Genomic DNA, 16,975 nt, shown 5'->3' on the forward strand with positions numbered 1-16,975 from the left:
GACCAACAAGGCGCTCTGCAGGTTGTCAGCACGGCAGTTCTCCCTCACAGGACTGAAATTACAGAGCGCCAATAGTTGGGAAAATGTTGCGTGGACTATCAGTCGTTTCTTTCCTCTTCTCTTTTGGCATTTAATGACTCCTGAACTCTCAAAGGCTCTAAAGGAGAAAAATCAGACCCGCCTCTGCTTACTGATTGCTGTTATCACTACCTTTTTTGTCGTGGCTGTTATCAGATGCAGAGTAGGACATTGGTGAAGGGACATTCATAAAAATCAATTGCCAGGTTGCTAATGTTAGCTTCACTTTTTAAACAGTTCCTGTCAATTCAAAAATAACTTGCAAATCATGTTTTACATGATTATTATAAATATTTCTTTTTGCAGGTCTGGCTGTTGGGCTCGGCATTGGGGCGATCGCTGAAGTGGCCAAGAAGAGCTTAAAACCCCAACAACAGCAAGGTGATAAGGGAAATATGTTTGCTTTATTGCTGGTTTGAGGAGTTGGACGTTTTTAGATTTTAACTGTCATATTAGCGCCATAAAAGCAAACACGGTCACTCCTCATGTTAAGGCAACAATAGTGTGTAATTTAAAAAAGTAAAAAGTCATAATATAATATGTCATTAAAAATGTGATAAAATGTCATAAAAGTAAAGTCTCATATAATAAATCCTAAAAATAAAAAAGTCATAATTTAAAAAGTCTTTAGTAAGTGATGAAAACCGAAAATAAAAGTCATAGTCATGTATTTCACAATTTTTTTAAAAATCAGAGAAGAAAACCTAAAAAAAAAAAAAGTCATAGTCTAAAATAAAATAAAAATCTAATCTCTATAGTATGTCTTAAAAATAAGAAAGTCATAGTAAAGTATGCCGTAAAATCTAAAAAAATAGTCATAATATGGTATGTCGTAAAAATCTATAATAATAATAATAATAATAATAATAATAATTTCATAAAAATCTAAAAACAAAAGTCATGGTATAGTATGTCTTTTTAAAAAGTCATACTCAAGTATGTCATAAAAAAACTAATAAAAAGTATTTACATAAAAAAGCACAATATGCTTAATGACAGACTTTACTGACAAAAGTAACTGATAGTGGTAAACATATTGATATCATTACTGCTAGATTGTAGTCCTGCAATAGATAATAATCATATCTATAGCTCAAATACAACATCATTTGTACTGAACGATATGTGTGTATTTTAGGTCATAAAAAGTCGGTGCTGGAATCGAGCGCCTTCCTCTCTGAAGCCAACGCCGAAAGAATCGTGCGGACTCTCTGCAAAGTCCGAGGTGCTGCTCTGAAACTTGGACAGATGCTTAGTATTCAAGGTGAGGTATCATGAATAATATCACTTATATAGAAATGTATCTTCAGTGACTCAGTATAAACGCTCACACACACTGTTAAGTCATGTCGTGGTGAGCATAAAGGTTTCAGCTTTCACCAGAGACCGAACACAGACCGTAAACAAACAAGATCCCTCCACCGGCAGCGAAATGTCATCACCTAAAATAAGCCTCGGGCCAGCTGAACACAATGAGTGCCGTTCCATTTGGGTTATTGTCGGCACTCGAGGCTCAGCTGACTCTTTAAACAGAGATTTACAGTGTTGTTATGCTCTTTGATGTCCATAACTCCGGTTTGTGCCTCTCATGTATTTACATTATTGTCGAATCACCAGTGAAAAAATATATTTACTCAAGTACTTTACTTAAGTTTTGATATACTTGTACTTAATTTTGATAAATTACTTTCATTAATTTCATGTCCCTTAAAAAAAAGAAAAAAAAAATACTTACTTTGATTAATATATTATCCATTTTTAACAATCCTTATTTAAACATTTTTCAGCATACAAAAATCTCATAATTGATTTAAATATTATTTTAGCAAAATGTCATATCCATAAAATGATTCGGCTAAAAAGACTACCATTGTTTTTTATTTTTGAAAGATACCAAAAAATTTTTTTAGATTATTTAGACATTTCTCTCAGTTTTTTAACAGACATAAAGGATTTTATATTTGTTGTTTTTCTTTCCACTCCCATTGTTTTATTTGTTGTAACATTGCACACATTTTACATTATTTTTATACTCTGAAATGTGTGTATGTATCTGAAATGCTAATGCATGTATTTAATTAAATTGTAAATAATTATATTTCATTTTTCTTCTACTTTATGTAATGTTCTTAATTTTATAAGAAGCTTTTCAAGTGCTTAAAACCTCAAAACAGCTACCAAATGGACCTTGAGGAAAGTTGTTTCAGTTTGCACAAAAATACCTTTTATATTTACAAAATAAGAAAGAACTTTAATCACACCGCTGCAGTATAATGTTATTTTTGTCAAGATCTTTGGAGATTGATCTTTCAAGAAAACAGATGCTGAACACTGTTTAATGTAACAACACACAACAGATATTAGACGATGCATTTACAGTAGTAAAGTATTTTCACCGTTATTTTCTCTCCTCTTAGACGACGCTTTTATTAATCCCCAGTTGGCCAAAATCTTCGAGCGTGTTCGTCAGAGTGCAGACTTCATGCCGCCTAAACAGATGATGGTACAGTACAAAGAGCCGCAGTGAACGACACAGACTCATTAAACTCAAATTCCTTGCTGAGTCGGTTTGTCTTCTCTGCAGAAAGCCATCAGCAGCGACCTCGGCCCAAACTGGAGAGACAAGCTGGAGTACTTTGAGGAGAAGCCGTTTGCAGCGGCGTCTATCGGTCAGGTGCATTTAGCACGAATGAAGGACGGCAGAGAGGTCGCCATGAAGATTCAGGTGAGAGGAGATTAAAAAGAAGTAGACGATTTCAAAATACAGCCCAAAAAACGCACACAATCAAACCTGTTGTTACAGTACCCCGGAGTCGCCAAGAGTATCGACAGTGACGTGAATAATATCATGACCGCTCTGAGTTTGAGCAACGCGCTGCCTGAAGGTAACATTGTTGGAGAGCTTTTTTTATCATTTTTATGATAACAGCTGCTATTGTGTGATGTTGGTAACCTCCGATATTGTCAATATACTTTCCTGCAGGAGCAGCTTGAATGTCATGATTTTCAGCTTTTTAACATTTACCTTTTTTTTTTCTTTTTTTTTTACAGGCCTTTTTCCTGAGCACCTTATTGAGGTCATGAGCCGTGAGCTGGCGCTGGAGTGTGATTACATAAGAGAGGCCAAATGTGCCAAAAAATTCCAGTAAATTGTTCACACTTGTTCTCACCGCACAGACTGGCTTTGGGATTAGTTTCCAGTGGAGTAGTCAGAATCTGCACAGCATGGACCCTCAGTGTAGATCCGTGACTCACAACCTTTTTGTTCGTTTAACACCTAAATAAGAAGTCATACTTTTCTTTAAAGCCTCATCAGAGGTTAAAAGTCTTTCTCAGCAGCAACAAGTTCAAAGTGATATTCCCATTCTCAGCACATTGTTTCACATGAATACTTTTAGAGTCTTGAACTGATTAAACTGCAGTATTTCACAAGAAAGACACTCATAGAGCGTCATACTAGCATGTCTTCCAAAATTGCATATCAATGTCATACTATAACATGTCATCCAAAAAAACCACAAAAAAGTCATAGTATAGTATTTCTTCCAAAATGGCAGTAAAAAAGTCATACTAAACCATGTGGTCCAAAATTACATAAAAATGTCATACTATGTCGTCCAAAATTGAATAAAAAAGACATACTATAGTCGTCCATAATTGCATTAAAAAAGTCAAACTATAGTATGTCTTGCAAACTACAATTAAAAATCTCATACTGTAGCATGTCGTCCAAAATCGCCTAAAAAAGTCATACTATAGTATATCGTCTAATGTAGCATAAAAACGTCATACTATAGTTTGTTGTCCAAAATAGCATAAAAAAGTAATACTATAGTATGTCATCAAAAATGGCCCAAATACTTCATAGTATAGTATGTCGTCAAAAATGCCCCAAAATGGCCAAAAAATGTTGTAGTAAAGTATGTTATTTATCCAAAATGACCCCAAAACGTCATAGTATAGTATGTCGTCACAAATGGCCCAAAAAAAAGTGATACTATAGTCTGTTGTCCAAAATAGCGCTAATACGTTTTTTGTCCAAAATGGTTTAAAAAAGTCATACTTTAGTATATTGTCCAAAATATCATAAAAAGTCATACTTTAGTATATCGTCCAGAATCGCAGGTTATGGAGACAGTTTTCTCCGTTTTTGTGGAGTCCCGATCAGGTATTTCTTGTTAATGGCTGCTGTTTTTATTTTATTTTTTTGCAGAGAGCTGCTGAAGGATCACCCGTACTTCTATGTGCCTGACGTCATTGACGAGCTCAGCAGCCCGCATGTCCTCACCACAGCGCTGGTTCCCGGGTTTCCTCTGGACCAGGCCACCGACCTGTCCCAGGAGCTCAGGAATGAGGTAAAACTACCCCAACACTTCCATCTGTGCGCTGCCAAAACATGCCACCTTTTTACACAACAGAGGCGTGTCAGCACGATGTTTGAGTGCCGTAACACACAATTCATCCATTCATAATAATACAGCACAACATACATGGAGCGCTGTTTAGTTTAATGATCCTCTTGTTCATTCTCGTCTTTTTCGTCTCGTAGATTTGTGAGCAGATCCTAATTTTGTGCTTGAGGGAGCTTTTTGAGTTCAGATACATGCAGACTGATCCAAACTGGTCCAACTTCTTCTTTGATCCACAAGCTCACAAGGTCAGTTTGTCTCAGGAGCTTTTAAGCTTTTAACATACGCAGTGTTTGTACATATAATATTCCCTCTTTTTTTTCTTTTTTTTGTGTTTCTGTATTCTTGTTCTTCTGTTTTATGTCCTCAGGTTGCACTGCTGGATTTTGGAGCTACTCGAGGATTTGACAAGAGTTTCACTGACACCTACATCGAGGTTAGAAGCTGTAGAAATATATTTGTACAGATTTTTATTTTTTTAATTTAAACAAAATCATAAAAAATATTCTTTAAACAAAAAAAGGATAGTACATCATTAAAATGTGATGGTATAGTATGTTGTTAAACACATCATTAATTTTAAAAATATTTATTCATAATCATAGTGTGTCATGAAAAAACTGTAAAAAAAATAAATAAATAACACGAACAGGATTTTATTTATTTATTAGATTTTTCACATCATGACAAGACAATGAACATACATTGTTGTTGTGGAGGCAGCAATACTTTACCAAAAAATGACAGTAATACACAAATCCATACAACAATTTATTGTCATGTATGCAAACATTTAATAGAATATTACTTTTTTAAAATTGTTTTTTCAATTTCGTTTCTCCCGTCGTTTCTCCCGTCAGATTATTCACGCAGCAGCAAATCAGGACAGAGAAGGTGTCCTGCAGAAATCCAGAGACATGAGGTTCCTCACAGGATACGAGTCAAAGGTAACAAACATCTTTATCATCAGCCACAACATTTACATCTTAAGAACAACCATCAAGAGGCAGATAAATACTGACCAAAAAAAAATAAATAAATAAATAAAATGGCCATTTTCAGAGTGGTGGAGCCCTAAAAGTCCCAAAAGATGATATATACAGTATGTAGCTATAATCCCACAAACACAAGATAGTAATTTGTACAAGTTTTAATTGTATGCAACATGATTTTTTCGAGGACTCCAGGACTGGAGGGGCTCTCTTGTCACTTTTGCTGCAGGGAATTTGCAGATTAATAATTCTATATAATTTATCTATAAGTACATGATGACCTTGCGTAAACTCCAGTCTGAGTATATCTAATCAGCAACAAAGCTGAAAGCACCTGTGAGGGTGACCATGAGTTTTGTATGAACTATTAAAGTAACCCAGCAGTTAAATAAATGTAGTTGTGTGAAAGTGCAATATTTTCCCATGTGTCGTAGAATAGCAGCATGAAGTAACAAAAAAATGTAATATACTTCATTTCAGGTGCAGGCACCTCAAAACTGTACCTAATGTAATGTGTTTAATGAAAGTCCTGCACTGTGTACAGCCATCCCCACCAAACATTAATTACACACATCATCTGTTTAGACACTCCTGAACCAAAGATTTAACACTTTAATCAACGTCTAATCAAGTTGCATTCAGTATTGTGATCTTTATCGCCCTCTAGTGGTAACCAGCATGAACTGCAGCAGCAACATCAGTACTATGTGGTTTTCTGCTGTTTTGTGGACATGTCCTATTTTGCCATTTTTAACCATACTATAGCCTTGCCTTTTCGGTCATTTTTTCAACATGCCATCTTATGTTGTTTTTGGCCATTTTTGCAACATTCTATGCTATGGCGTGTCTTGAAACACTATTTTATGAGGTTTTCAGCTGTTTTCAGCAGTTTTTGGGTCATGTCATTTTTTGACATTTTTCGCCATAATATAGTCTTGCTTTTTGGGTCATTTTTGAAATTTTTCACCATACTATACTATTGCTTTTTAGGTCATATTTTCAACATGCAATTTTATGTTGTTTTTGGCCGTTTTTGCAACATTCTATGCTATGGCATGTCTTGTCACACTATTTTATGAGGTTTTCGGCTGTTTTCAGCAGTTTTGGGGACTTATCATTTTTTGACATGTTTCACCATACTATAGCCTTGCTATTTGGGTAATTTTTTTAAACATACAATAATATGGTGTTTTTTCTTTTTTTTTTTTTTTGCAACATATTATGCTATGGCATGTCTCTGCACTCTATTTTATGCGGTTTTCAGCAGTTTTTGGGACTTGTCATTTTTTGACATTTTTTGCCATGCTATAGTATTGCTTTTTGGGTGGTTTATTCAAAATGCCATGCTTCTGAACCAAAGATTTTAAAGCTTTGAAATATTAATCAACGTTGAATCAAGTTGCATTCAGTATTGTGATCTTTATCGCCCTCTAGTGGTAACCAGCATGAACTGCAGCAGCAACATCAGTACTATGTGGTTTTCTGCTGTTTTGTAGACATGTCCTTTTTTGCCATTTTTAACCGTACTATAGCCTTGCCTTTTCGGTCATTTTTTCAACATGCCATCTTATGTTGTTTTTGGCTGTTTTTGCAACATTCTATGCTATGGCGTGTCTTGAAACACTATTTTATGAGGTTTTCAGCTGTTTTCAGCAGTTTTTGGGTCATGTCATATTTTGACATTTTTGCCTTTTCAGTCATTTTTTGGATATGCCTTATTATGATATTTTTGGCAGTTTTTACAATATTGTATGCTATGACGTGTCTTTGCACACTATTTTGTACTGTTTTCACGTATTATAGCATTTTTTGGGACATGTCATATTTTGACATATTTGCCATACTATAGCCTTGCCTTTTCGGTCATTTTTTCAACATGCCTTTTTATGGTGTTTTTGGCCATTTTTGCAATATTTTATGCTATGGTGTGTCTTGGCACGCTATTTTTGCTGTTTTCAAGTGTTTATTTCATTTTTTGGGACATGTCATATTTTGACATTTTTCCATACTATAGCCTTGCCTTTTCAGTCATTTTTTGGATATGCCTTATGATGATGTTTTTGGCCGCAATATTGTATGCTATGGCATGTCTCTGCATACTATTTTAGGCAGTTTTCAGCTGATTTTGGAACTTGTCATTTTTTGACATTTTTTGCCATGCTATAGTATTGCTTTTTGGGTGGTTTATTCAAAATGCCATGCTTCTGAACCAAAGATTTTAAAGCTTTGAAATAATAATCAACGTCTAATCAAGTTGCATTCAGTATTGTGATCTTTATCGCCCTCTAGTGGTAACAAGCATGAACTGCAGCAGCAACATCAGTACTATGTGGTTTTCTGCTGTTTTGTGGACATGTCCTTTTTGTCGTTTTTGGCCATACTAGTTTGGCATTTTCAGTCGTTTTTTCAACATGCTATATTATGTTGTTTTTGGACGTTTTTGCGAACTCTTATTCTATGCGGTATCTTGGCGAATTATTTTACGCCGTTTTCAGCTTTTATTTGGGTTTTGGCCATGTCATATTTTGATATTTTTGCCATACTATATTTATTTACGGTCATTTTTTGGATATGCCTTATTATGATGTTTTTGGCCGTTTTTGCAATATTGTATGCTATGACATGTCTTGGCACGCTATTTTATGCTGTTTTGAGGCGTTTTTACCTGTTTTTGGGACATGTCATGTTTTTACATTTTTGCCATACTATAGCCTTGCCTTTTCGGTCACTTTCTGGACATGCCATTTTCGGGTGTTTCTGGTCGTTTTGGCAAAAGTCTATGCTATGGCGTGTCTTGGCACGCTATTTTATGCTGTTTTTGAGTGTTTTCAGCTGTTTTTGGGACATGCCATTTTTTGACATTGTTGCCATACTATAGCCTTGCCTTTTCGGTCATTTTAGGACATGCCATTTTCGCGTGTTTTTGGATGTTTTTGCAAAATTCTATACTATGCCGTGTCTTTTCACGCCATTTCATGCTATTTTGAGGTGTTTTTAGCTGTTTTTGGGACGTGTCATATTTTGACATTTTTGCCATAGTATAGCCTTGCCTTTTGTGGTCATTTTTTCACCATGCGTTTTTAAGGTGTTTTTGGCAGTTATTGCAACATTATATGCGATGGCATGTCTCGTCATGTTATTTAATGCTGTTTTGAGGTGTTTTTAGCTGTTTTTGGGACGTGTCATATTTTGACATTTTTGCCATACTATAGCCTTGGCTTTTTTTCGGTCATTTTTTTCAACATGCATTTTTCAGGTGTTTTTGGCCGTTTTTGCAACATTCTATGCTATGGCATGTTTTTTCATGCCATTTCATGCTATTTTGAGGTGTTTTTAGCTGTTTTTGGGAGGTGTCATATTTTGGCATTTTTGCCATACTATAGCCTTGCCTTTTTTCGGTCATTTTTTTCAACATGCATTTTTCAGGTGTTTTTGGCAGTTATTGCAACATTATATGCGATGGCATGTCTCTTCATGTTCTTTAATGCTATTTTGAGGTGTTTTTAGCTGTTTTTGGGACGTGTCATATTTTGACATTTTTGCCATACTATAGCCTTGGCTTTTTTTCGGTCATTTTTTTCAACATGCATTTTTCAGGTGTTTTTGGCCGTTTTTGCAACATTCTATGCTATGGCATGTTTTTTCATGCCATTTCATGCTATTTTGAGGTGTTTTTAGCTGTTTTTGGGAGGTGTCATATTTTGGCATTTTTGCCATACTATAGCCTTGCCTTTTTTCGGTCATTTTTTTCAACATGCATTTTTCAGGTGTTTTTGGCAGTTATTGCAACATTATATGCGATGGCATGTCTCTTCATGTTCTTTAATGCTGTTTTGAGGTGTTTTTAGCTGTTTTTGGGACGTGTCATATTTTGACATTTTTGCCATAGTATAGCCTTGCCTTTTTTTCTGTCATTTTTTTCAACATGCATTTTTCAGGTGTTTTTGGCCGTTTTTGCAACATTCTATGCTATGGCATGTTTTTTCATGCCATTTCATGCTATTTTGAGGTGTTTTTAGCTGTTTTTGGGATGTGTCATATTTTGACATTTTTGCCATACTATAGCCTTGCCTTTTGTGGTCATTTTTTCACCATGCGTTTTTAAGGTGTTTTTGGCAGTTATTGCAACATTATATGCGATGGCATGTCTCTTCATGTTCTTTAATGCTATTTTGAGGTGTTTTTAGCTGTTTTTGGGACGTGTCATATTTTGACATTTTTGCCATACTATAGCCTTGGCTTTTTTTCGGTCATTTTTTTCAACATGCATTTTTCAGGTGTTTTTGGCAGTTTTTGCAACATTCTATGCTATGGCATGTTTTTTCATGCCATTTCATGCTATTTTGAGGTGTTTTTAGCTGTTTTTGGGACGTGTCATATTTTGACATTTTTGCCATACTATAGCCTTGCCTTTTTTCGGTCATTTTTTTCAACATGCGTTTTTAAGGTGTTTTTGGCAGTTATTGCAACATTATATGCGATGGCATGTCTCTTCATGTTCTTTAATGCTATTTTGAGGTGTTTTTAGCTGTTTTTGGGACGTGTCATATTTTGACATTTTTGCCATACTATAGCCTTGCCTTTTGTGGTCATTTTTTCACCATGCGTTTTTCAGGTGTTTTTGGCCGTTTTTGCAACATTCTATGCTATGGCATGTTTTTTCATGCCATTTCATGCTATTTTGAGGTGTTTTTAGCTGTTTTTGGGAGGTGTCATATTTTGGCATTTTTGCCATACTATAGCCTTGCCTTTTTTCGGTCATTTTTTTCAACATGCATTTTTAAGGTGTTTTTGGCAGTTATTGCAACATTATATGCGATGGCATGTCTCGTCATGTTATTTAATGCTGTTTTGAGGTGTTTTTAGTTGTTTTTGGGAGGTGTCATATTTTGACATTTTTGCCATAGTATAGCCTTGCCTTTTTTTCTGTCATTTTTTTCAACATGCATTTTTCAGGTGTTTTTGGCCGTTTTTGCAACATTCTATGCTATGGCATGTTTTTTCATGCCATTTCATGCTATTTTGAGGTGTTTTTAGCTGTTTTTGGGATGTGTCATATTTTGACATTTTTGCCATAGTATAGCCTTGCCTTTTGTGGTCATTTTTTCACCATGCGTTTTTAAGGTGTTTTTGGCAGTTATTGCAACATTATATGCGATGGCATGTCTCTTCATGTTCTTTAATGCTATTTTGAGGTGTTTTTAGCTGTTTTTGGGACGTGTCATATTTTGACATTTTTGCCATAGTATAGCCTTGCCTTTTGTGGTCATTTTTTCACCATGCGTTTTTAAGGTGTTTTTGGCAGTTATTGCAACATTATATGCGATGGCATGTCTCGTCATGTTATTTAATGCTGTTTTGAGGTGTTTTTAGCTGTTTTTGGGAGGTGTCATATTTTGGCATTTTTGCCATACTATAGCCTTGCCTTTTTTCGGTCATTTTTTTCAACATGCATTTTTCAGGTGTTTTTGGCAGTTATTGCAACATTATATGCGATGGCATGTCTCTTCATGTTCTTTAATGCTATTTTGAGGTGTTTTTAGCTGTTTTTGGGACGTGTCATATTTTGACATTTTTGCCATACTATAGCCTTGCCTTTTTTTCGGTCATTTTTTTCAACATGCATTTTTCAGGTGTTTTTGGCCGTTTTTGCAACATTCTATGCTATGGCATGTTTTTTCATGCCATTTAATGCTATTTTGAGGTGTTTTTAGCTGTTTTTGGGATGTGTCATATTTTGACATTTTTGCCATACTATAGCCTTGCCTTTTTTCGGTCATTTTTTTCAACATGCGTTTTTATGGTGTTTTTGGCAGTTTTTGCAACATTCTATGCTATGGCATGTTTTTTCATGCCATTTCATGCTATTTTGAGGTGTTTTCAGCTGTTTTTGGGATGTGTCATATTTTGACATTTTTGCCATACTATAGCCTTGCCTTTTGTGGTCATTTTTTCACCATGCGTTTTTAAGGTGTTTTTGGCAGTTATTGCAACATTATATGCGATGGCATGTCTCTTCATGTTCTTTAATGCTGTTTTGAGGTGTTTTTAGCTGTTTTTGGGACGTGTCATATTTTGACATTTTTGCCACCCTATAGTCTTGCCTTTTTTTCTGTCATTTTTTTCAACATGCATTTTTCAGGTGTTTTTGGCCGTTTTTGCAACATTCTATGCTATGGCATGTTTTTTCATGCCATTTCATGCTATTTTGAGGTGTTTTTAGCTGTTTTTGGGAGGTGTCATATTTTGGCATTTTTGCCATACTATAGCCTTGCCTTTTTTCGGTCATTTTTTTCAACATGCGTTTTTAAGGTGTTTTTGGCAGTTATTGCAACATTATATGCGATGGCATGTCTCTTCATGTTCTTTAATGCTGTTTTGAGGTGTTTTTAGCTGTTTTTGGGATGTGTCATATTTTGACATTTTTGCCATACTATAGCCTTGGCTTTTTTCGGTCATTTTTTCAACATGCATTTTTCAGGTGTTTTTGGCAGTTTTTGCAACATTCTATGCTATGGCATGTTTTTTCATGCCATTTCATGCTATTTTGAGGTGTTTTTAGCTGTTTTTGGGATGTGTCATATTTTGACATTTTTGCCATACTATAGCCTTGCCTTTTGTGGTCATTTTTTCACCATGCGTTTTTAAGGTGTTTTTGGCAGTTATTGCAACATTATATGCGATGGCATGTCTCGTCATGTTATTTAATGCTGTTTTGAGGTGTTTTTAGCTGTTTTTGGGAGGTGTCATATTTTGGCATTTTTGCCATACTATAGCCTTGCCTTTTTTCGGTCATTTTTTTCAACATGCATTTTTCAGGTGTTTTTGGCAGTTATTGCAACATTATATGCGATGGCATGTCTCTTCATGTTCTTTAATGCTATTTTGAGGTGTTTTTAGCTGTTTTTGGGACGTGTCATATTTTGACATTTTTGCCATACTATAGCCTTGCCTTTTTTTCGGTCATTTTTTTCAACATGCATTTTTCAGGTGTTTTTGGCCGTTTTTGCAACATTCTATGCTATGGCATGTTTTTTCATGCCATTTAATGCTATTTTGAGGTGTTTTTAGCTGTTTTTGGGATGTGTCATATTTTGACATTTTTGCCATACTATAGCCTTGCCTTTTTTCGGTCATTTTTTTCAACATGCGTTTTTATGGTGTTTTTGGCAGTTTTTGCAACATTCTATGCTATGGCATGTTTTTTCATGCCATTTCATGCTATTTTGAGGTGTTTTCAGCTGTTTTTGGGATGTGTCATATTTTGACATTTTTGCCATACTATAGCCTTGCCTTTTGTGGTCATTTTTTCACCATGCGTTTTTAAGGTGTTTTTGGCAGTTATTGCAACATTATATGCGATGGCATGTCTCTTCATGTTCTTTAATGCTGTTTTGAGGTGTTTTTAGCTGTTTTTGGGACGTGTCATATTTTGACATTTTTGCCACCCTATAGTCTTGCCTTTTTTTCTGTCATTTTTTTCAACATGCATTTTTCAGGTGTTTTTGGCCGTTTTTGCAACATTCTATGCTATGGCATGTTTTTTCATGCCATTTCATGCTATTTTGAGGTGTTTTTAGCTGTTTTTGGGAGGTGTCATATTTTGGCATTTTTGCCATACTATAGCCTTGCCTTTTGTGGTCATTTTTTCAACATGCGTTTTAAGGTGTTTTTGGCAGTTATTGCAACATTATATGCGATGGCATGTCTCTTCATGTTCTTTAATGCTATTTTGAGGTGTTTTTAGCTGTTTTTGGGACGTGTCATATTTTGACATTTTTGCCATACTATAGCCTTGCCTTTTTTTCGGTCATTTTTTTCAACATGCATTTTTCAGGTGTTTTTGGCCGTTTTTGCAACATTCTATGCTATGGCATGTTTTTTCATGCCATTTAATGCTATTTTGAGGTGTTTTTAGCTGTTTTTGGGATGTGTCATATTTTGACATTTTTGCCATACTATAGCCTTGGCTTTTTTTCGGTCATTTTTTTCAACATGCGTTTTTAAGGTGTTTTTGGCAGTTATTGCAACATTATATGCGATGGCATGTCTCGTCATGTTATTTAATGCTGTTTTGAGGTGTTTTTAGCTGTTTTTGGGACGTGTCATATTTTGACATTTTTGCCATACTATAGCCTTGCCTTTTGTGGTCATTTTTTCACCATGCATTTTTCAGGTGTTTTTGGTCATTTTTGCAACATTCTATGCTGTGGCATGTCTTTTCACGCCATTTCATGCTATTTTGAGGTGTTTTTAGCTGTTTTTGGGAGGTGTCATATTTTGGCATTTTTGCCATACTATAGCCTTGCCTTTTTTCGGTCATTTTTTTCAACATGCGTTTTTAAGGTGTTTTTGGCTGTTTTTGCAACATTATATGCGATGGCATGTCTCGTCATGTTATTTAATGCTGTTTTGAGGTGTTTTCAGCTGTTTTTGGGACGTGTCATATTTTGACATTTTTGCCATAGTATAGCCTTGCCTTTTTTTCTGTCATTTTTTTCAACATGCATTTTTCAGGTGTTTTTGGCCGTTTTTGCAACATTCTATGCTATGGCATGTTTTTTCATGCCATTTCATGCTATTTTGAGGTGTTTTTAGCTGTTTTTGGGATGTGTCATATTTTGACATTTTTGCCATACTATAGCCTTGGCTTTTTTTCGGTCATTTTTTTCAACATGCATTTTTCAGGTGTTTTTGGCAGTTTTTGCAACATTCTATGCTATGGCATGTTTTTTCATGCCATTTCATGCTATTTTGAGGTGTTTTTAGCTGTTTTTGGGAGGTGTCATATTTTGGCATTTTTGCCATACTATAGCCTTGCCTTTTTCGGTCATTTTTTCAACATGCATTTTTCAGGTGTTTTGGCAGTTATTGCAACATTATATGCGATGGCATGTCTCTTCATGTTCTTTAATGCTATTTTGAGGTGTTTTTAGCTGTTTTTGGGACGTGTCATATTTTGACATTTTTGCCATACTATAGCCTTGGCTTTTTTTCGGTCATTTTTTTCAACATGCATTTTTCAGGTGTTTTTGGCCGTTTTTGCAACATTCTATGCTATGGCATGTTTTTTCATGCCATTTCTTGCTATTTTGAGGTGTTTTTAGCTGTTTTTGGGAGGTGTCATATTTTGGCATTTTTGCCATACTATAGCCTTGCCTTTTTTCGGTCATTTTTTTCAACATGCATTTTTCAGGTGTTTTTGGCAGTTATTGCAACATTATATGCGATGGCATGTCTCTTCATGTTCTTTAATGCTGTTTTGAGGTGTTTTTAGCTGTTTTTGGGACGTGTCATATTTTGGCATTTTTGCCATACTATAGCCTTGCCTTTTTTCGGTCATTTTTTTCAACATGCATTTTTCAGGTGTTTTTGGCAGTTATTGCAACATTATATGCGATGGCATGTCTCTTCATGTTCTTTAATGCTATTTTGAGGTGTTTTTAGCTGTTTTTGGGAGGTGTCATATTTTGACATTTTTGCCATACTATAGCCTTGGCTTTTTTTCGGTCATTTTTTTCAACATGCGTTTTTAAGGTGTTTTTGGCAGTTATTGCAACATTATATGCGATGGCATGTCTCTTCATGTTCTTTAATGCTATTTTGAGGTGTTTTTAGCTGTTTTTGGGACGTGTCATATTTTGACATTTTTGCCATACTATAGCCTTGCCTTTTTTTCGGTCATTTTTTTCAACATGCATTTTTCAGGTGTTTTTGGCCGTTTTTGCAACATTCTATGCTATGGCATGTTTTTTCATGCCATTTCATGCTATTTTGAGGTGTTTTTAGCTGTTTTTGGGAGGTGTCATATTTTGGCATTTTTGCCATACTATAGCCTTGCCTTTTTTCGGTCATTTTTTTCAACATGCGTTTTTAAGGTGTTTTTGGCAGTTATTGCAACATTATATGCGATGGCATGTCTCGTCATGTTATTTAATGCTGTTTTGAGGTGTTTTTAGTTGTTTTTGGGAGGTGTCATATTTTGACATTTTTGCCATAGTATAGCCTTGCCTTTTTTTCTGTCATTTTTTTCAACATGCATTTTTCAGGTGTTTTTGGCCGTTTTTGCAACATTCTATGCTATGGCATGTTTTTTCATGCCATTTCATGCTATTTTGAGGTGTTTTTAGCTGTTTTTGGGATGTGTCATATTTTGACATTTTTGCCATAGTATAGCCTTGCCTTTTGTGGTCATTTTTTCACCATGCGTTTTTAAGGTGTTTTTGGCAGTTATTGCAACATTATATGCTATGGCATGTCTCGTCATGTTATTTAATGCTGTTTTGAGGTGTTTTTAGCTGTTTTTGGGAGGTGTCATATTTTGGCATTTTTGCCATACTATAGCCTTGCCTTTTTTCGGTCATTTTTTTCAACATGCATTTTTCAGGTGTTTTTGGCAGTTATTGCAACATTATATGCGATGGCATGTCTCTTCATGTTCTTTAATGCTATTTTGAGGTGTTTTTAGCTGTTTTTGGGACGTGTCATATTTTGACATTTTTGCCATACTATAGCCTTGCCTTTTTTTCGGTCATTTTTTTCAACATGCATTTTTCAGGTGTTTTTGGCCGTTTTTGCAACATTCTATGCTATGGCATGTTTTTTCATGCCATTTAATGCTATTTTGAGGTGTTTTTAGCTGTTTTTGGGATGTGTCATATTTTGACATTTTTGCCATACTATAGCCTTGCCTTTTTTCGGTCATTTTTTTCAACATGCGTTTTTATGGTGTTTTTGGCAGTTTTTGCAACATTCTATGCTATGGCATGTTTTTTCATGCCATTTCATGCTATTTTGAGGTGTTTTTAGCTGTTTTTGGGAGGTGTCATATTTTGGCATTTTTGCCATACTATAGCCTTGCCTTTTTTCGGTCATTTTTTCACCATGCGTTTTTAAGGTGTTTTTGGCAGTTATTGCAACATTATATGCTATGGCATGTCTCGTCATGTTATTTAATGCTGTTTTGAGGTGTTTTTAGCTGTTTTTGGGAGGTGTCATATTTTGGCATTTTTGCCATACTATAGCCTTGCCTTTTTTCGGTCATTTTTTTCAACATGCATTTTTCAGGTGTTTTTGGCAGTTATTGCAACATTATATGCGATGGCATGTCTCTTCATGTTCTTTAATGCTATTTTGAGGTGTTTTTAGCTGTTTTTGGGACGTGTCATATTTTGACATTTTTGCCATACTATAGCCTTGCCTTTTTTTCGGTCATTTTTTTCAACATGCATTTTTCAGGTGTTTTTGGCCGTTTTTGCAACATTCTATGCTATGGCATGTTTTTTCATGCCATTTAATGCTATTTTGAGGTGTTTTTAGCTGTTTTTGGGATGTGTCATATTTTGACATTTTTGCCATACTATAGCCTTGCCTTTTTTCGGTCATTTTTTTCAACATGCGTTTTTATGGTGTTTTTGGCAGTTTTTGCAACATTCTATGCTATGGCATGTTTTTTCATGCCATTTCATGCTATTTTGAGGTGTTTTTAGCTGTTTT

The 16,975-nt window shown here is 35.1% G+C and overlaps 1 protein-coding gene across 1 annotated transcript in view; it reads left to right on the forward strand.

Annotated features, from left to right (window-relative positions):
* Positions 1 to 16,975, forward strand: part of coq8ab (coenzyme Q8A, genome duplicate b) — a 29,212-nt gene that overhangs the window by 3,872 nt on the left and 8,365 nt on the right. The window contains exons 5-14 of the mRNA XM_088087614.1: positions 385 to 459; positions 1,217 to 1,342; positions 2,496 to 2,581; positions 2,663 to 2,803; positions 2,882 to 2,963; positions 3,130 to 3,223; positions 4,292 to 4,433; positions 4,628 to 4,735; positions 4,858 to 4,923; positions 5,348 to 5,434. Coding sequence (XP_087943740.1) covers positions 385 to 459; positions 1,217 to 1,342; positions 2,496 to 2,581; positions 2,663 to 2,803; positions 2,882 to 2,963; positions 3,130 to 3,223; positions 4,292 to 4,433; positions 4,628 to 4,735; positions 4,858 to 4,923; positions 5,348 to 5,434 — 1,007 coding nt within the window. The remainder of the gene's footprint in view (positions 1 to 384; positions 460 to 1,216; positions 1,343 to 2,495; positions 2,582 to 2,662; positions 2,804 to 2,881; positions 2,964 to 3,129; positions 3,224 to 4,291; positions 4,434 to 4,627; positions 4,736 to 4,857; positions 4,924 to 5,347; positions 5,435 to 16,975) is intronic.

The sequence above is a fragment of the Plectropomus leopardus genome, chromosome 14, assembly GCF_026936395.1.
Source record: "Plectropomus leopardus strain MGB_pleo_1.0 chromosome 14, ASM2693639v1, whole genome shotgun sequence".
Taxonomy (NCBI): Eukaryota; Metazoa; Chordata; class Actinopteri; order Perciformes; family Serranidae; genus Plectropomus; species Plectropomus leopardus.